The following is a 21,554-nucleotide window of genomic DNA, read 5'->3' on the forward strand; positions in this document are numbered from 1 at the left end:
TACTACGTGTATGCTCTTTGGCTGTAGCACTTTATTTACTACGTGTATGCTCTTTGGCTGTAGCACTTTATTTACTACCTGTATGCTCTTTGGCTGTAGCACTTTATTTGCTACGTGTATGCTCTTTGGCTGTAGCACTTTATTTGCTACGTGTATGCTCTTTGGCTGTAGCACTTTATTTACTACGTGTATGCTCTTTGGCTGTAGCACTTTATTTGCTACGTGTATGCTCTTTGGCTGTAGCACTTTATTTGCTACGTGTATGCTCTTTGGCTGTAGCACTTTATTTGCTACGTGTATGCTCTTTGGCTGTAGCACTTTATTTGCTACCTGTATGCTCTTTGGCTGTAGCACTTTATTTGCTATGTGTATGCTCTTTGGCTGTAGCACTTTATTTACTACGTGTATGCTCTTTGGCTGTAGCACTTTATTTACTATGTGTATGCTCTTTGGCTGTAGCACTTTATTTACTACCTGTATGCTCTTTGGCTCTAATACTTTATTTATTTATTTAGGGGTAACATTTAGTCTCGCCTACAATGAATTGTTTCCCAGCTGTGTTTTATAAATATATTAGAATTTTAATCTTTGTTTTGTTTTAATAACGTGGGACACAGACAAAACATAGAAATAAATGTGTCATATTAATAACACAAACTTGCATTTTTCGCATTAATATTATGGTCGCATTAACTTCCGGATCTACAGCATATTGTTTATGTTGTTAGAAAAATTGAAAGTCTGGTCCCTAGAAGTGTATTTCAAAGTGGGAAGGAGGTAGCACTGGGGGAGGAACATCTGGGTGACCAAACCTATTAAGGGGTCGAGGCATGTTCCTCCGAGAACATTTTGAATTTCAGGTGTTCAAACACATAGGTCCCCCAAACTACTCCACCGAGGTGCTATGGTTGTACTGCAGAGGGTGAAAGATGAACAAAACTAAGAGCTGACATTAATGGGATTTGAACCTACAAACACTGATCACCGACTACTCACTTTGGAATCACTCGAAGCTGTGGCAGAGAAACATCTTTTTCTTTGTGCTTCTTTTTCCGTCTGCGTTTTTCTTTCTTGTGTGGTCGTACATTTGGCACCTGTCCGGAAATCTCGACATTTGCACTTGTATCTATAGAAACCATCTTGGACTGGCTTACACTAGAATCGGACACGTCTTTCTTCTCGGATAACCGTGTTCCTTGTTTAGCTGGAGTGTGTTCTGCTTTTGAAGGTAATGTCTCCACACTGATGTCACCGTTAGAAGTCTTTCTCTTTTTACTCCCTTTCTTCTCACCGTCCTGCTCAGAACCTGAACCCTTTCCACTTTCATTAGTTTTGTCGTCACTGTCATTAACTTTCTCTTTTTTCACAGTTTTGTCGTTACTGTCATTAACTTTCTCTTTTTTCACAGTTTTGTCATTACTGTCATAAACTTTCTCTTTTTTCACAGTTTTGTCATTACTGTCATAAACTTTCTCTTTTTTCACAGTTTTGTCATTACTGTCATAAACTTTCTCTTTTTTCACAGTTTTGTCGTCACTGTCATAAACTTTCTCTTTTTTCACTGTTCCCAAAGTGAACTCTGCCGTAGGCAAATCTTCATCTTGTGATTTTGAAGTGTCTGACAATCTCTGCCGTTTCCTCTTTTTCCTTTTAACTTCTTTCTTGTCCTCATCATCTCGTGTCTGATCAGCTGAAGTTTTCACATCATCATCTTGAGAGTCGTATTCCTGTTTAATATAAATATCACACCCTGTGGGTGCTTCATATCCTAACTCTGTTTTAACTGACTTAACTTCTGGAGAGTCTATCTTTCTCTTTTTTAAGATCTGCAAACCTTCTTTAACAAAGTCTACGCTACTCTCACTGGCGCAGCGCCGGCGTTTTCTGTGTTTCTTACAGGCTTTACTGGGTACACCATCATCTGTGCTGACCTCTACCTTCACATCCTCAACATCAACTACAAATAAAATATAATCTAAATATGGGCTTACCCTGTCCACTGCCAAATTAGCCATTTGCTACTTTATATTTAAAATGACTACAACATTTTGTATATGGTTAATACAATTTCTTTAACTTAGCCACTTTTGAATAATTTTCAAGCAAATAATCTACACATCTGAGCCTCATTCCACGAAGTAATTTTAACACTACTATCGTCGTAAATACCTATCATCGTGATCTTAATTTTTGTCCGTGACACGGCGTAGCTTACTATTGTGATAAATTATGGTGAAAATTTACAATTGGTACGAGGCAGTTGTAAGCAACTAACATAGATGCCAAATGGGTGTTAGACGATGATTTGATCATTTTCTAAGAAGGGTACTAACTTTTTGGGTAACAATGAATCTAATATATACCTTTTAAGAATCTTGGCATTCGATGAAAAACATTCTAGGCCATACCACATTTACATGAAAAATAAGGGAGATAACTCTGTCATATGCATTCGACAATTATCATGGATGTCTGATACTAAAAGTCGGTAACCAATTTATTATTTAACTAATTTGAACTTCTTAGCAAAGATTTTAATCATTAAAGGGGCACTTATGACTACTGTAAATTTGCTTTGTGGAACAGCTGTAAATGTTACTGTGCCAGTTGTAAAACTCACCTTAAATCACTACATTTAACCTTAGTTTTGTAGAACGGGGCCCTGAAAACTCCACAGAATTAAATATCTTGCCTACCATAAACATTTTGGGTATATTGTGATGAACTAAATGCAGTTCTATAAATCAAGTTTCACTGACCTACGACCTATAGTTTGTGAGAAGCTGATCTAAATAAGAAACTTTAACACAAAAGTTGAGGCTGTCATCACCGTTGGAATGAAATACCTATATCTCAGATTTTTAATTCGTAGAGGCGAGGCAATAAATCATGCGTCAGGTATCAATATCAATGATAAAAGTACACACCATCACAGTGCAGTAGCATGGACTGGATCACTTAGTACACACCATAACAGTGCAGTAGTATGAACTGTATCACCATCACAGTGCAGTAGTATGAACTGGATCACTTAGTACACACCATAACAGTGCAGTAGTATGAACTGGATCACCATCACAGTGCAGTAGTATGAACTGGATCACTTAGTACACACCATCACAGTGCAGTAGTATGAACTGGATCACTTAGTACACACCATCACAGTGCAGTAGTATGAACTGGATCACTTAGTACACACCATAACAGTGCAGTAGTATGAACTGGATCACCATCACAGTGCAGTAGCATGGACTGGATCACTTAGTACACACCATCACAGTGCAGTAGCATGGATTGTATCACTTTGTACACACCATCACAGTGCAGTAGCATGGACTGGATCACTTAGTACACACCATCACAGTGCAGTAGCATGGACTGGATCACCATCACAGTGCAGTAGCATGAACTGGATCACTTAGTACACACCATCACAGTGCAGTAGCATGGACTGTATCACTTTGTACACACCATCACAGTGCAGTAGCATGGACTGGATCACTTAGTACACACCATCACAGTGCAGTAGCATGGACTGGATCACTTAGTACACACCATCACAGTGCAGTAGCATGGACTGGATCACTTAGTACACACCATCACAGTGCAGTAGCATGGACTGGATCACTTAGTACACACCATCACAGTGCAGTAGCATGGACTGGATCACTTTGTACACACCATCACAGTGCAGTAGCATGGACTGGATCACTTTGTACACACCATCACAGTGCAGTAGCATGGACTGTATCATTTTGTACACACCATCAGTGCAGTAGCATGGACTGGATCACCATCTCAGTGCAGTAGCATGAACTGGATCACTTAGTACACACCATCACAGTGCAGTAGCATGGACTGGATCACTATCACAGTGCAGTAGCATGAACTGGATCACTTAGTACACACCATCACAGTGCAGTAGCATGGACTGAATCACTTAGTACACACCATAACAGTGCAGTAGTATGAACTGGATCACCATCACAGTGCAGTAGTATGAACTGGATCACTTAGTACACACCATAACAGTGCAGTAGTATGAACTGGATCACCATCACAGTGCAGTAGTATGAACTGGATCACTTAGTACACACCATAACAGTGCAGTAGTATGAACTGGATCACTTAGTACACACCATAACAGTGCAGTAGTATGAACTGGATCACCATCACAGTGCAGTAGTATGAACTGGATCACTTAGTACACATCATCACAGTGCAGTAGTATGAACTGGATCACTTAGTACACATCATCACAGTGCAGTAGTATGAACTGGATCACTTAGTACACACCATAACAGTGCAGTAGTATGAACTGGATCACCATCACAGTGCAGTAGTACAAACTGGATCACTTAGTACACATCATCACAGTGCAGTAGTATGAACTGGATCACTTAGTACACATCATCACAGTGCAGTAGTATGAACTGGATCACTTAGTACACATCATCACAGTGCAGTAGTATGAACTGGATCACTTAGTACACATCATCACAGTGCAGTAGTATGAACTGGATCACTTAGTACACACCATAACAGTGCAGTAGTATGAACTGGATCACCATCACAGTGCAGTAGTATGAACTGGATCACTTAGTACACATCATCACAGTGCAGTAGTATGAACTGGATCACTTAGTACACATCATCACAGTGCAGTAGTATGAACTGGATCACCATCACAGTGCAGTAGCATGGACTGGATCACCTTTACACACCATCACAGTGCAATAGCATGAACTGGATAACTTAGAACACACCATCACAGTGCAGTAGCATGGACTGGATCACTTAGTACACACCATCACAGTGCAGTAGCATGGACTGGATCACCATCTCAGTGCAGTAGCATGAACTGGATCACTTAGTACACACCATCACAGTGCAGTAGCATGGACTGGATCACTTAGTACACACCATCACAGTGCAGTAGTATGAACTGGATCACCATCTCAGTGCAATAGCATGAACTGGATCACTTAGTACACACCATAACAGTGCAGTAGTATGAACTGGATCACCATCACAGTGCAGTAGCATGGACTGGATCACTTTGTACACACCATCACAGTGCAGTAGTATGAACTGGATCACTTAGTACACACCATAACAGTGCAGTAGTATGAACTGGATCACTTAGTACACACCATAACAGTGCAGTAGTATGAACTGCATCACCATCACAGTGCAGTAGCATGGACTGGATCACTTTGTACACACCATCACAGTGCAGTAGTATGAACTGGATCACTTAGTACACACCATCACAGTGCAGTAGTATGAACTGGATCACCATCTCAGTGCAGTAGTATGGACTGGATCACTCTATACGGGCCATCACAGTGCAGTAGCATGGACTGGATCACTTTGTACATGCTATCACAGTGCAGTAGCATGGACTGGATCACTTTGTACATGCTATCACAGTGCAGTAGCATGGACTGGATCACTTTGTGTGGGCCATCACAATGCAGTAGCATGGACTGGATCACTTTGTACACACTATCACAGTGCAGTAGCATGGACTGGATCACTTAGTACACACTATCACAGTGCAGTAGCATGGACTGGATCACTTTGTGTGGGTCATCACAATGCAGTAGCATGGACTGGATCACTTTGTATGGGCCATCACAATGCAGTAGCATGGACTGGATCACTTTGTACACACCATCACAGTGCAGTAGTATGAACTGGATCACTTTGTGTGGGCCATCACAATGCAGTAGCATGGACTGGATCACTTTGTACACACCATCACAGTGCAGTAGTATGAACTGGATCACTTAGTACACACCATAACAGTGCAGTAGTATGAACTGGATCACCATCACAGTGCAGTAGTATGAACTGGATCACTTAGTACACATCATCACAGTGCAGTAGTATGAACTGGATCACTTAGTACACATCATCACAGTGCAGTAGTATGAACTGGATCACTTAGTACACACCATAACAGTGCAGTAGTATGAACTGGATCACCATCACAGTGCAGTAGTATGAACTGGATCACTTAGTACACATCATCACAGTGCAGTAGTATGAACTGGATCACTTAGTACACATCATCACAGCGCAGTAGTATGAACTGGATCACTTAGTACACATCATCACAGTGCAGTAGTATGAACTGTATCACTTAGTACACATCATCACAGTGCAGTAGTATGAACTGGATCACTTAGTACACACCATAACAGTGCAGTAGTATGAACTGGATCACCATCACAGTGCAGTAGTATGAACTGGATCACTTAGTACACATCATCACAGTGCAGTAGTATGAACTGGATCACTTAGTACACATCATCACAGTGCAGTAGTATGAACTGGATCACCATCTCAGTGCAATAGCGTGAACTGGATCACTTAGTACACACCATCACAGTGCAGTAGCATGGACTGGATCACTTTGTGTGGGTCATCACAATGCAGTAGCATGGACTGGATCACTTTGTATGGGCCATCACAATGCAGTAGCATGGACTGGATCACTTTGTACACACCATCACAGTGCAGTAGCATGGACTGGATCACTTTGTGTGGGCCATCACAATGCAGTAGCATGGACTGGATCACTTTGTATGGGCCATCACAATGCAGTAGCATGGACTGGATCACTTTGTACATGCTATCACAGTGCAGTAGTATGAATTGGATCACTTTGTGTGGGCCATCACAATGCAGTAGCATGGACTGGATCACTTTGTATGGGCCATCACAATGCAGTAGCATGGACTGGATCACTTTGTGTGGGCCATCACAATGCAGTAGCATGGACTGGATCACTTTGTGTGGGCCATCACAATGCAGTAGCATGGACTGGATCACTTTGTGTGGGCCATCACAATGCAGTAGCATGGACTGGATCACTTTGTGTGGGCCATCACAATGCAGTAGCATGGACTGGATCACTTTGTAAACACCATCACAATGCAGTAGCATGGACTGGATCACTTTGTGTGGGCCATCACAATGCAGTAGCATGGACTGGATCACTTTGTACACTCTATCACAGTGCAGTAGCATGGGCTGGATCACTTAGTACACACTATCACAATGCAGTAGCATGGACTGGATCACTTTGTGTGGGCCATCACAATGCAGTAGCATGGACTGGATCACTTTGTAAACACCATCACAATGCAGTAGCATGGACTGGATCACTTTGTGTGGGCCATCACAATGCAGTAGCATGGACTGGATCACTTTGTACACTATCACAGTGCAGTAGCATGGGCTGGATCACTTAGTACACACTATCACAATGCAGTAGCATGGACTGGATCACTTTGTGTGGGCCATCACAATGCAGTAGCATGGACTGGATCACTTTGTACACACTATCACAGTGCAGTAGAATGAGCTGGATCACTTAGTACACACTATCACAGTGCAGTAGCATGGACTGGATCACTTTGTGTGGGTCATCACAATGCAGTAGCATGGACTGGATCACTTTGTGTGGGCCATCACAGTGCAGTAGCATGGACTGGATCACTTTATGTGGGCCATCACAATGCAGTAGCATGGACTGGATCACTTTGTGTGGGCCATCACAATGCAGTAGCATGGACTGGATCACTTTGTACACACCATCACAGTGCACTAGCATGGACTGGATCACTTTGTGTGGGCCATCACAATGCAGTAGCATGGACTGGATCACTTTGTACACACCATCACAGTGCAGTAGCATGGACTGGATCACTTTGTGTGGGCCATCACAATGCAGTAGCATGGACTGGATCACTTTGTATGGGCCATCACAATGCAGTAGCATGGACTGGATCACTTTGTACACACCATCACAGTGCAGTAGCATGGACTGGATCACTTTGTGCGGGCCATCACAATGCAGTAGCATGGACTGGATCACTTTGTACACACCATCACAATGCAGTAGCATGGACTGGATCACTTTGTGTGGGCCGAGGCAATTCAGTAGCATGGACTGGATCACTTTGTACACACCATCATGGACTGGAAGATGAAACTAGTGTGGGCTGAATCCACAACTTTTCTATGTGTGAGATGTAGATCCTAGAAAGATAACAATTACCTTGCATGCCAGTCTTTTTCTGCAAGCTATTTAATGTCTTGTTTGACTTGGGAAACTTGCCACACCATAACAGTGCAGTAGTATGAACTGGATCACTTAGTACACACCATAACAGTGTAGTAGTATGAACTGGATCACCATCACAGTGCAGTAGCATGGACTGGATCACTTTGTACACACCATCACAGTGCAGTAGTATGAACTGGATCACTTAGTACACACCATCACAGTGCAGTAGTATGAACTGGATCACCATCTCAGTGCAGTAGTATGAACTGGATCACTTAGTACACACCATCACAGTGCAGTAGCATGGACTGGATCACTCTATACGGGCCATCACAGTGCAGTAGCATGCACTGGATCACTCTATACGGGCCATCACAGTGCAGTAGCATGGACTGGATCACTTTGTACATGCTATCACAGTGCAGTAGCATGGACTGGATCACTTTGTACATGCTATCACAGTGCAGTAGCATGGACTGGATCACTTTGTGTGGGCCATCACAATGCAGTAGCATGGACTGGATCACTTTGTATGGGCCATCGCAATGCAGTAGCATGGACTGGATCACTTTGTACACACCATCACAGTGCAGTAGCATGGACTGGATCACTTTGTGTGGGCCATCACAATGCAGTAGCATGGACTGGATCACTTTGTGTGGGCCATCACAATGCAGTAGCATGGACTGGATCACTTTGTACATACCATCACAATGCAGTAGCATGGACTGGATCACTTTGTATGGGCCATCACAATGCAGTAGCATGGACTGGATCACTTTGTGTGGGCCATCACAATGCAGTAGCATGGACTGGATCACTTTGTACACACCATCACAATGCAGTAGCATGGACTGGATCACTTTGTGTGGGCCATCGCAATGCAGTAGCATGGACTGGATCACTTTGTACACACCATCATGGACTGGAAGATGAAACTAGTGTGGGCTGAATCCACAACTTTTCTATGTGTGAGATGTAGATCCTAGAAAGATAACAATTACCTTGCATGCCAGTCTTTTTCTGCAAGCTATTTAATGTCTTGTTTGACTTGGGAAACTTGCCAGCCCTGGCAGTCGAGTCGGGAGGAGGGTTGTTAAGCAGCTGGTGAAAAAACAAAAGAACAAATTACATGGACATGAGGATTTTTTTCATTGTATGCAAATATAGTTCTTCAATAGCCACTATCCTCTGAGATCATGCACACATCAAAACTAAAACAAATTATGTGATAAAAGTTGCTAATTGGCTGGTAGCCAACATAGTGTGTTTATTCTTACCATCACAGTATATATTTGTAGCTGAGAAGTCTTTAAGGGATCACACCGCTATTTCAGCCAATGAGCGACGTGTAGGCGACGAATTTAGTTCTATGAAAGACGAATTTAGTTCTATGAAAAAGAGTACCTCTTTTCTTTATTTTATTATGTTGGTGTCTGAACAGACGTGATATGATTATGGAATATTGGAAGGGTAACATTGCCTCTTGATTTTGGCATATCAAACTGACAGATGCATATCTGCTTAGCTACAGGCAAGACCATTGTTTACTATGCCTGTGGTACATATATTTAACGAGAGTAGCCTCCCCTCAATTAGCCCATGTGCTTAGGAGTCTGGATAATTGAAATTGCAGGTGGCGAAGTATCAATTTTATTTGCTTAAATCCTGTCACAGAGGCTGTTCTCTTCATGTCAGGTAGTATATAGCACCTACTGTTAATAATTTAGTCAGTGCTTGGCTTTATATTTGTACTGTCACCAATGTATAATCAATAGTGGTGAGATACCTTAAGTTTTTTTTTTTTAGATATCTTAGATCATGGGGAGCCTTTGAAGATATATACAAGCATTGATATTTAATCCTTTTGTTGTATTTTGTTTTAAATCATATGCTATGGGGAGCTAAAAATTACTCTCCCTGAACCAGTCTCAGGGGAGTGATGGGGAGCCAGAGGGATAGACCTCCTTTAACGGCCAGGTCTGCACAGTTTATATTACTGACTCATATCAAAACAGAGTAACCTCCTTACCTCACAAGCCTCATCTCTTTACCTCGCAAGCCTCATCTCTTTACCTCGCAAGCCTCATCTCATTACCTCACATGGTTCATCTCATTACCTCACAAGCTTCATCTCCTTACCTCAAAAGCTTCATCTCATTACCTCAAAAGCCTCATCTCTTTACTCGCAAGCCTCATCTCTTTACCTCGCAAGCCTCATCTGCTTACCTCGCAAGCTTCATCTCATTACCTCGCAAGCCTCATCTCTTTACCTCGCAAGCTTCATCTCCTTACCTCGCAAGCCTCATCTCTTTACCTCGCAAGCCTCATCTCTTTACCTCGCAAGCCTCATCTCATTACCTCGCAAGCCTCATCTCATTACCTCGCAAGCTTCATCTCATTACCTCGCAAGCTTCATCTCATTACCTCGCAAGCTTCATCTCATTACCTCACAAGCTTTATCTCCTTACATCACAAGCTTTAACTCCTCACCTCACAAGCTTTATCACCTTACCTCACAAGCTTTATCTCCTTACCTCACAAGTTTATTTCATTACCTCACAAGCTTTAACTCTTTACCTCACAAGCTTTAACTCCTTACCTCACAAGTTTTCTCATTACCTCACATGCTTTAACTCCTTACCTCACAAGCTTTATCTCCTTACCTCACAAGTTTATTTCATTACCTCACAAGCTTTATCTCCTTACCTCACAAGCTTTATCAGCACCGTCGTCAGTGAGAAACTCGACAAAGCCAAAACCCTTGAGATCACCTGTGGTGTGATAGCGCGGTAGACTGACGTACGCCACCTCACCACACTGGGAAAATGTTTTCTGTACCCACTCGTGGGTTGCAGTACGAGGAAGACACTCCTAGAAAAGAACAGCAACAATAAAAATCACTACAAACAAATAAAATAAAATATTTTTTATTAATCATTAACAGGGGAATAAACCTAAAAGATACTCAAATACTATTAGATTTACTGTGAAACAGTTGATTCAATTTGATCAAAACAACCTCTACAAACTGTGGCACAGAACTGCCCTTGTATGTCCTAAAATAAAGAAAAAAAAGTTACCATCATTTGCCAACCTTTTAATAAGCTTAAGAATTTACTTCCTATTCCAAATAATTATCCTTCAAACATGGATCTGTGCAAAACCAAAAAGTTAACTCTTTGTGCATCCGGGTACACAAGGGAGCTAACTGTGTACTACTACCATGGAAAATATTGACAGGTAGGCAATGGTGTGGATAGCTTAGAAGACAATTCAGAAGAAACTGACAGACAGGGTCAAAATAGATTAAAATCCTGACAGTGACACTACTGAATCAAACATACACAATTCATTTGCATGGTGAAATGCAAAAACAAACTATAAGATGAAATAATTAGTTTCTTCCAATATTCCATAAATTATGAAGAAAGCAAATAAAATACAATTAAGTTACAATGTATACTGTTCTCCTGTCAGTGTTCTTTGGGTCTTTTAATGGTGTAGTTCTCCGTACAGTGTTGTTATCTTCACCAACCTACAATTAGAGTCATACAATTAGTATATAATTATGTGTATAAAAACATATTGCACAGCCACAGAATTAGACAATATATAAGCTAGACTATCATAGGAAGTAATCCTATTTAATAATAACCCAACAAAACCATCACTATATTTTTAAAAACCTAACTTTATTACCTCTAAGGATAAAACAATAATTACTATAGTTATTATCTAGTTTATCTAACTGAAATCATTTTTGTCTGCCAGATTTATCAAGGTTCTGTAGAAATCATTTCACCAAAAATGCAATCTTGATAATAAATGCCAGTTTTTTTCTTATTAACCTTTAAACTACTGGATTAATTTTTTTACAAAAACCACATTGAGTGGGTTCAAGCTTATAATTTTTACTCACATATATTCACTTAAATGTTTTATAAATACATAAAATAAAGTTCATACTGAATCGGTAAGCATTATTTTTGTGGGGTTTTCTAATTTTTATGATATTTTAAATCAGTTAATATTGATTAAAATTAGGTAAAAATATGGAAAAAGTTGCATCTACGTATGGGCATTTGTGGCCAGCTGTCCAGTATTTACATCCATTTACCAATAACAGGTGTTTCCTGACCAGAATTATTTTAAAAATGAACTACGATTCATATCCCAATATTTGGTGATTTTCGTTGGTGGTAAAGCAATCAAATATAATATCAAATTAGCTGTCACAATCAGCTATCGATTCCTAAAAATTACTGTGACAAGCCGCTATTGTTGTCAAGTGAAAATACTTGCCGAAAACCACTTTTTAAACTCACAATTCCAAGGTATTTTAAATTGAAAAACAAAAAAACTAAAGCTGCCATAGTGTCAGTCAATCTATTTCATGTTGGTATATTTTTATTTCCGGTGATTGCCATGTGCAAAACGGCGGAAGATATGAATTGGGGAATGCACTGTATACAGTATACAGTATGTTGACTGGTGTGACGTTGGGCGAGATATCTCGCCTGCAGTAGTCAGAAGGTTAAATACCACCACCTAGTTTTACTGTACTGAACCCAAGCTACATTACATATGATTAATTTGATTGATTGATTAATTTTGATGAGTAATAAAATAGTTGTAAAAATAGCATTATTAATACTATTGATTATAAAAATTCACTTGTAAAACAATTAAATTTTTATTAGTTATTATGTTAAGCTCTGAAACAAAAACTCAAGACATAATGTATCATACCATTTAAAAACTATAACATATTCAAAACATAGCCATGTGGTATGTTACCAATTATTTATCCTCCTGCAACCATTATATACATTGGAAATAAATGATGACTCGATCAATTTCTATATTTTCCATCAGTGACCAAAAATATAGGTCACGTGACAGAAGCCTATCAATTTCTATATTTTCCATCAGTGACCAAAAATATAGGTCACGTGACAGAAGCCTGTTTGTTTCAATGTAGATTTTCTATAACATTCTTTAAATTCTTTGTTTCAGTACAGTATATAAAAATTACATTTTATTTCACGATAAATTACAAAACTTCCATATTTATTTATGAATTATAGACTTTTTGAATATAACGAAATGTAACAAGTGTCTTATAAGAAATGACATTATATGTTTTGTATGACATCAAACCGTAAAGAAATGCTAGGTTAATGGTAGTAAAAATGCTCACAAAAACTGGGAAAATGTCATTTTTCTGACTATTCATGTTGGATTGCAGGATAAATAAAGTAACTGGTTATTACCTTAAGACATCAGTTTTATCCTATACAGGTAAAATGGTGAATACTGCTTGGCAGAGCCTCGCTGCTTTAGCCATTCCAATGTACACAGCATAAAGTTGATATCTTAAGACAATAAACAGGTATTCTCCATATAAATTTTTCTCTTTACACTTTGCAAATTGCTTGCCTTGAAATAAAATGTTTTACAGATTCTATTTAAAACATCATGCACCATTTCAGGAGAGTGATCTTCAGCTCGCCTTGATTTTGCTAATGGCAGACTGCACTCGATCAATGGGTTAATAAATTGTGATACCTACCTGCAAAAAGGTCGATTTTGCCAGTGCCCGTGCAAGAACTTTGACATCCTGTGTTAGTGCCTTTATTCGGTTAAAGTTCAGGAAAATTGATAAATCAACATCTAGAAATAAAAAATTCAACAATGATTTAATACTGACATAATGAAAAGCATACGAAAAACAAATCAATTTATTTTTTGTTCTGCAAATTTAAAATCAACAGTTAACAGGCTTTGTAGAATTTTTATAAAATCCACTCGCCATGGGATCAGTGATTAAAAAATTCACTAGCCACAATTAAAAATTCACTAGCCCTACTTTACTTTAAGTTAATACAATTTTACTAAATAATAGTAATAATCAGATATGTCACCTAAAGAGGGAGATAGAGCTTAAAAACACTCACCTTGGGGGTTGGGATGGGGGCAGGATATTCATATTTACAAAATAGACTCAACTGCAACATTTGACTTTTATTTTTCACTAGCCGTTGTGCATGGTAATATTAGTTATTTACTAGCCCAACATTGAATATCACTAGCCATGGGAGTGGGGCCATCATAATCTAGAAGCCCAGAGTTAAACTACTTGTGGTATCTTTCCTCCACAATTGTCAAAAAATCATACTGATGACTATAACAATTTTAACTTAAGAGAAAATGTAATCATATTAATTATTTTAGTTAAAAAATATTAATCTGCTGGTGTATTCTACCACTGTTGCCTAGCGTGTCTATTCCCCAATATAAGTTACAAGTGTTACATATTTATTTCCAACAACAACACAATGGATCTGTAGTATATACTGACACAGTGTACATGCACCTCAGACAGGTAATTACATGTTCTGTGTAATCACTGGTGTAGGAAGTGAGGGGGCAAGGGGGCAACGCCCCCCTTTTCTTGATCCAGTAGCAGCAGCGATGGTTTATATGTATTTATATTTATTTATATGTGTGTGTGCGTGCCCCACCCCCTTCCTACGCCACTGGTAATAGCAAATAACAGACAAAAGAACATACAGCCCTCCTTTGATTTTTCCATTTCCTTCTTAATAAAGCGATCTTTGTGAAGATTTGAGTCACTGAAGTAGAATTCCATCTGGAATGAACAAACAAATTACTTCACAATCAACTCGTCTGCCACTACTAATAATAACTGCCAATACTATTACCCCCCCCCCCCCCCCAAAAAAAAATATATATATTTTGATGTAATGTCTTCCCACACAGATGACATCAGTCATTACGACAAATCAGATACGACAAGTCGGTCTGACAAATCACAAAATGAGAATGCCTCTTTAGCAAACTGTGATGCAATACTCAACAAAATGTCCCCTGTATTGCACTTGAATTTACTCAGTTAAATGGTTAAATGGATCAGATGAGAAATGATCAATAAACTTGATCTGCTGGAATATCGCATGGCAGACAATAATTTTTAAACTGTAACATGGTACATATAAAATTTACACATCTACAGTACATGCATTTCAGCATGATCATCTCTCTAAATTTACAATTTGGCGAAAGTTAATAACTTTCATTTTACATTTATTGCAATTGCCATGTGTTCTCAGTGGGTCTCAATGGACCCCATTATGTTGGTCTCACTGGTGTGGCTCCATGTCATAATAATACAATTATGATAATGTTTCTACTGAACCTCAAGCACATTTCATGGCTGCCTTAGACAACAATCAGGTCACTTTGAATTCTAAACACTGGTATTCCTTTGAAGCAACTCTTACTCTTAGTAACTGAAAGCTGGCCCAAACCCAGGTAACTGTGACTGCAACTTGTGACTAACTCATGAGTTCAACTTAAAATCTTGTGGATAACATAAAGGTTGTTAAGACTGTGAAGTGGACTTCAGATTATGATATTATGTATCAGGGCTCAACCTTAGTGGTAGCCCAAGATATTTTGGATACCGATTTGTTGCTCGGGCTACCAGATGTCTAACCCAATAGTCTGCCGGGCTACTAGATCTTTTTGGCACGTCCAGTTACTGAAGAATCAACAAGATGCTTAAACACCTAAAGAAACCCACCTGAAACAACCTTTAAATAAAATAAATTATTTTGCATTTTTCTCTCTTTTTAAAATTTTATTAAAATTATGGGACAACCAATTTTTACTGAAGGCTACCAGATTTTTTAACCTAGTAGTCCACCAGTTAAGGTTAAGGCTTGCTGTATGGTATGCATTTATTAAGACACCAGAAGACGGTGTTTGTTTTATTAAATGTACTTCAAACCGTTAACTAAACTCAAGGACTGCTGTGAAAATATGTAAGCCAGCATTCATTCACAACATTAAAGGGACATTCCTCAGTTTGCTGCAATTTGTAAGATGTCATCGACTAACAGAGACTTTTTAGCAATTGTAATTACATAGCAAATATATTTTCCTGCATAAAATGTTAGTGACTGTATATTAAACATGTTTCTGATCCTTCTAATATTTGTACTACGTTAAATTTCATTTTATTTCCTAAAATATTTTTTTTCGTAAGTTCGAAATTATTTGGAGACAAAATCCAGTTTGGGCTCCTTACAAATATTAAGACGACCAGAAACACATTGAACATACAGACACTGATATTTTAAACAAGAAAATATATTTAAAAGTAAAGTTTGTTTTATTTAACGACGCCGCTAGAGCACATTGATTTTTTATCTTATCATCGGCTATTGGACGTCAAACATATGGTCATTCTGACACTGTTTTTAGAGGAAACCCACTGTTGCCACATAGGCTACTCTTTTTACGACAGGCAGCAAGGGATCTTTTATTTGCGCTTCCCACAGGCAGGATAGCACAAACCATGGCCTTTGTTGAACCAGTTATGGATCACTGGTCGGTGCAAGTGGTTTACACCTACCCATTGAGCCTTGCGGAGCACTCACTCAGGGTTTGGAGTCTGTATCTCGATTAAAAATCCCATGCCTCAACTGGGATCCGAACCCAGTACCTACCAGCCTGTAGATCGATGGCCTGCCACGACGCCACCGAGGCCGGTAAAATATATTTAATATGTAAGTTTAATCGTAGAAATAGTTTATTAGTCGGAAACATCTTACAATGCAGCTAACTCAGGAATGTCCCTTTAAGGTTTGTAAATCATAACAGTTAGAGAATAATTCTTACCTGTTTTAGAATCATCTTGCGAACGTCTTTCATTCTTTTACGTGTCTTCTTCTCCACCCCTCTTTGACCACTTGCCACATCCTCCATACCGCTACCACTCCTACAGTAGAAAGAATCTGTGTCAAACTCATCAGGGCATTAATAGTTTAGATATGCAATTTTCATAATGTGGCACATCCATGTTCTCTCATGAGAGTACAAAGTTATACAGATTAACATAAATACTTAGTAACTATAAATAATCCAAGAAGGTTTTGTGAATTACAGTACAAATAATTATGTACGTACTGTAATAAAACACCGCAAGGCCATACAATACCAGTACAATTTCCGTACAACAGGGCTTCTAGAATTTTGTAAAAATCACTAACCATGGGATCAGTAATTTTAAAAATGTACTAGCCATGATTAAAAATTCACTAGCCCTACTTTACATAAATACAATTTTACTAATAGTAATAATCAGATATGTCACCTAAAGGGAGATTGAGCTTAAAAATCCTTAGATTGGGGTGGAAAGAGGGGGCAGGATGCAGCATTTGATAAGGTTTTTTTTCCACTAGCTGTTGGGCTAGTTATAGTAATTATTTACTAGCCCAACACTGAATATCACTTGCCATGGGAGTGGGGCTACCATAATCTAGAAACCCTGACCGTAAAAGCTGTATCGTACATAGAAAGTACACATTTTCTACATATTTGTATTTGATCTTTCACAAATTTTAAATTCAGGCTTGTAGCTAGATTGATACTTCTAGCTCAGTTAACCGGTAGAAAGGTGTCAGAAAGCTGTTCTGGAAAAACACCTAGCACACATCCCCTGGTTAACTGGTCTCGTTGTTTAGGAGGTAGACAGCCATAGCTACATGTTCATTATATCATTCCATAATCACAAATAATATGTACCATTGCCTGCATTGTGTCTAGTGACGTAATATACAGGGCACAATATTTCACGAGAACTGTTGTTCTGTTTGCGTGTCGGTTACGCAACTTTAAAATCACGAGAACTGTCAATCGGTCATGTGGTGAACATTTACATTCTAAAATTAAAAGTACCATATATCAGTAATGAAAGTGAAAATCAGTTTGTTTTTAAATACATTTGAACCACCAATGTAGCACAGAACCGTAGTTCAAGTGTTTTAGGATTAGGTAGGTCTAACTCATCGGTTACCATATGATAACTATATTCACGTAAACCGAACAATTGGTTACCTTAGTAAAACTCATGTTCATGTGAACTTACTTCCGGTTACCTTATATTTTGAAATATTGTCCCCTTAATTAATATCAGCTGTGATTAAGGTTGTGACATTGCGGTACAAAAATAAAATGTAGTTAATTTTATAATAATTATATTAAAATTATAAAGACTTAATATAATTGAACTAAAAATATATTGGCACTCGTCCTTTTGTAGATGGTTTTTCTGATGCTCGTCTCAAGAAAATCAATCCTTGAAGCTCACTCCAATGATTTATTTTCTTGAGACTTGTGTCAGAAAAAACATCTACTAAAGGACGAAAGAAAGAAATGATTTATTCAATGACACTCTCAACACATTTTATTTACGGTTATATGGCGTCAGACATATGGTTAAGGACCACACAGATATTGAGAGGGGAAAGCCTGTCGCCACTTCATGGGCTATTCTTTTTTATTAGCAGCAAGGGTTCTTTTATATGCACCATCCCACAGACAGGGTAGTATATACCACGGCCTTTGATATACCAGTCGTGGTGTATTGGCTGGAGCGAGAAATAATCCAATGGGCCCACCAACGGGGATCGATCCCAGACTGATCATGCATCGAGCGAGCGCTCTACCACTGTGCTAGGTCCCACCCCTAAAAAAGAACGAGTGTCAAAAACTATTAATCGGCTTAACCGTTTGACCCAAGTATTTAAATGGAACATTATTAAAAGGGGTGCTGTCGGGTTTCTTCCTGTATTTGTATATTGTGTATTTGTGGTTACTATGTAAAATATTTGTTATCGTCGAACTCGAAAATTATCAAGGTATTTAGAGTCAAATGTACAATTTTACTTGTATTATACACAACCCCTGTAATTAAAGCTGCAGTCCATGGAATATTTTTATTATTTAAGCATATAGAATAGATGATTCAGTTCTGTTTGGTACATAAAAGGTCCACCACATCGCTATAGTTTCGCAATGCTCACTTATCTACATTATACAGGTCAACTACTAACGCAATGGCCAGCTTTGTTTTTCTTTATTTAGCGGGACGCCAGCAGAACTGGGACTTTACGTGATTTGCGCATGCGCTGAGCTTCTCACATATTTATATCCATAGAGGTATGGTACAACACCTTTCCAGGGGTTGATAGGGGATTTGCCTTGAAATTTTGACAGTGGCCAGCGGATGGCATACGTGTTACATGTAAGGGGGTGTTAATAATTACGTAACGCTCTAGGGGTAGAGGAAGAGGGTGATGTGTTCGATTTACATAACATTTTTCAAGACTATATGTTATTTTTATTCATTACTTAGACCTGAAAAAGTGTGTTTTTGGAAATGCGCGGTCAGTCTAGGATCGATCCCCATCGGCAGGTATATAAAAGGCCATGGTATGTGATATCCTGTCTGTGGGATGATACATATAAACGATCCCTTGCTAAAAAAAAATGTAGTGGGTTTCCAAGGCGCATATGCAGGGATTTCAGCAGGGTTGGGCTTATAGACTGTATTGAGCAAAGTTTATATGGGGCCATGCTCCCCCAGAAAATATATTTCAGCTTGGGCAGGTAAGGGTTTCGACCTCCAATACCATCCAGTGTTCGAGATTAAAATTTTGGGGCAGTATCCCAGTTGGATACTAACATTTCAAAATCTGGTATCCCACCTGAGAATTTAATATTATATGGTATCCCGGTGGGATACTGGGTTCTTGAAGTCTGGTATCCAAAATTAAATTCTGGTATCCCCGGGATATCGGGTACTGTTAATCTCGAACACTGCCATCCCCCTGCACATGCACCCGATTCCTCTCTAAGATTATAAGTCAAAATTACCAAACGTTTGACATCCAATAGCAGATGATTATTAAATCAATATGCTCTAACATTGATGTCGTTAAACAAAAAAACCCTAACTTTACTCTTTCCAAATGAAAGAATATTTATTTGAATTTGTCAATTTTAACACACGTAAAATTAAGAAGTGAAAACATTCATCGTCTACTTTAGTATATTTTATTTAAAAAATATATACATGATCAATGTGTTACTAGTATACAAACTAAACTTTGAAAGTTCTACTAACACTTTATAAAATATTAATTCTGAAATAGGAAGGTACGATTGTTGATAATATGTTGTCAAGATCAAACCGGTGTTAACGACTCTAGTACCGCATCCTCAACCGAACATTCATCGTACAGCGCAAGATTTCTATTTCATTTTTTGAGACGAACCTTACAATTTCAAATCCGCAAACGCACGTGTTAACTGAAACTGACAACAGGCTGTCGGTTGTGCTTTGCCGAGTAAAGGCAGCACAGGCGACAAATCGAGTGTATACTTTTGACGATATTCGTTCATAGCGAACACACAAGTTTTTTTAAAAGTGCATTTGAGCTTGTATTTCATATTTGTACATGATGTTATAATATGGTAAGAAGAGATTTGTAACTTATAAAAAACGTCCATCATCCATGGCAAAAAAATAAACAGTGGAAACAAAATTCTAACATAGTCCACAGAATACAGTGTAAATGTCTACTGTGTAACTTTGCTGTACACACGGAATCCTAGCCTAGCCTAACTCTCTACGTGATTGGATCACGTACGTTTCTACCAACATCTCAATTTGGGGTTCATTGCATTACTTAATGAGACCCAATCTTTGGGACAAAAATGTCAACAATGCACGAAAATACATGACATTAGAAAATATTAATGTATCTCAAATCTAGTAAATACAAACAACGAATTCTTACAATCAAACACTACAGAACGAAAAGAAACAGTAAAGGAACATTAAGAACTATGAACTTTGCAGTACCGAACTCACAGGTCTGAGTTTAGCCAGACCAAGGAGAAAAACGTCCGCTAGACTGGTTTATGCGCTTCACGTTAAACCAAATGGCCACGCCGTGAACCAATCAAATTGTTCGCGAACGTTAGCAAAACGTTACCTAGCTGAACTTGAAGCAGAGTTACCGGTTATACTATACCAAATAAAATCCCATAGGCGACAATGTTAACGTATGTGTACTAAACTATGACCCATTTAATATATTACAATCCCTGCCTAAAGGTATTGTCGTCCATTGCCCTTTTTCGGTGAGAGACCTTGTTTGTGCGCAACAGTAGGCCTACACACATTTGAAGATGTCTGACATCGTTGACTTTTGCATGGGGAAAGTAAACACAATTTATGTCTGTCACATTCACATAAATGTTTGTAAAAATAAGGTTAAAACGAACAAAGAAAGCAAAATTGAACTTAATCTATCATAAGGAGACCAGTTGCGGTGAGAATAAGCATTCGGTTTTAAAGCGTATCAATATTTATAAACGAACAGTTGTTATCCAAATTGCTAGCTTTTTATTAGTATTTCTTCGCTTCAAATGAGCACAAAACTGGCTGATATGCAGCAAAATTTACCGCACGTACGTCAAAAACTGTAATATGCATCAGCCCAGCCGTAAATATCGTTAACTACCGGTACGTAACCTGTTTTGGTGAGTGAAATGTTTAGTGGTATATCTTACAGCAAAAACCCATGGGCGTACA

General features: G+C 38.7%; 1 protein-coding gene across 3 annotated transcripts in view; it reads right to left on the reverse strand.

Annotated features, from left to right (window-relative positions):
• LOC121378850 (la-related protein 7-like) overlaps nucleotides 1-20,868 on the reverse strand; it is a 32,242-nt gene extending 11,374 nt beyond the window's left edge. The window contains exons 1-8 of one of the 3 annotated variants that reach the window (XM_041507192.1): nucleotides 20,829-20,868; nucleotides 16,790-16,889; nucleotides 14,657-14,735; nucleotides 13,656-13,756; nucleotides 11,538-11,618; nucleotides 10,790-10,954; nucleotides 9,085-9,184; nucleotides 997-1,957 (exon numbers count right to left, since the gene is read on the reverse strand). In XM_041507192.1, the coding sequence (XP_041363126.1) occupies nucleotides 997-1,957; nucleotides 9,085-9,184; nucleotides 10,790-10,954; nucleotides 11,538-11,618; nucleotides 13,656-13,756; nucleotides 14,657-14,735; nucleotides 16,790-16,876 (1,574 nt within the window). In that variant the 5' untranslated portion in view covers nucleotides 16,877-16,889; nucleotides 20,829-20,868. Of the gene's footprint in view, nucleotides 1-996; nucleotides 1,958-9,084; nucleotides 9,185-10,789; nucleotides 10,955-11,537; nucleotides 11,619-13,655; nucleotides 13,757-14,656; nucleotides 14,736-16,789; nucleotides 16,890-20,754 lie in introns of all 3 variants that reach the window. The other 2 variants (XM_041507191.1, XM_041507193.1) reach the window with 2 other exon arrangements.
• Nucleotides 20,869-21,554: the final 686 nt, after the last annotated feature.

The sequence above is a fragment of the Gigantopelta aegis genome, chromosome 8 (genome assembly GCF_016097555.1).
Source record: "Gigantopelta aegis isolate Gae_Host chromosome 8, Gae_host_genome, whole genome shotgun sequence".
Lineage (NCBI taxonomy): Eukaryota > Metazoa > Mollusca > Gastropoda > Neomphalida > Peltospiridae > Gigantopelta > Gigantopelta aegis.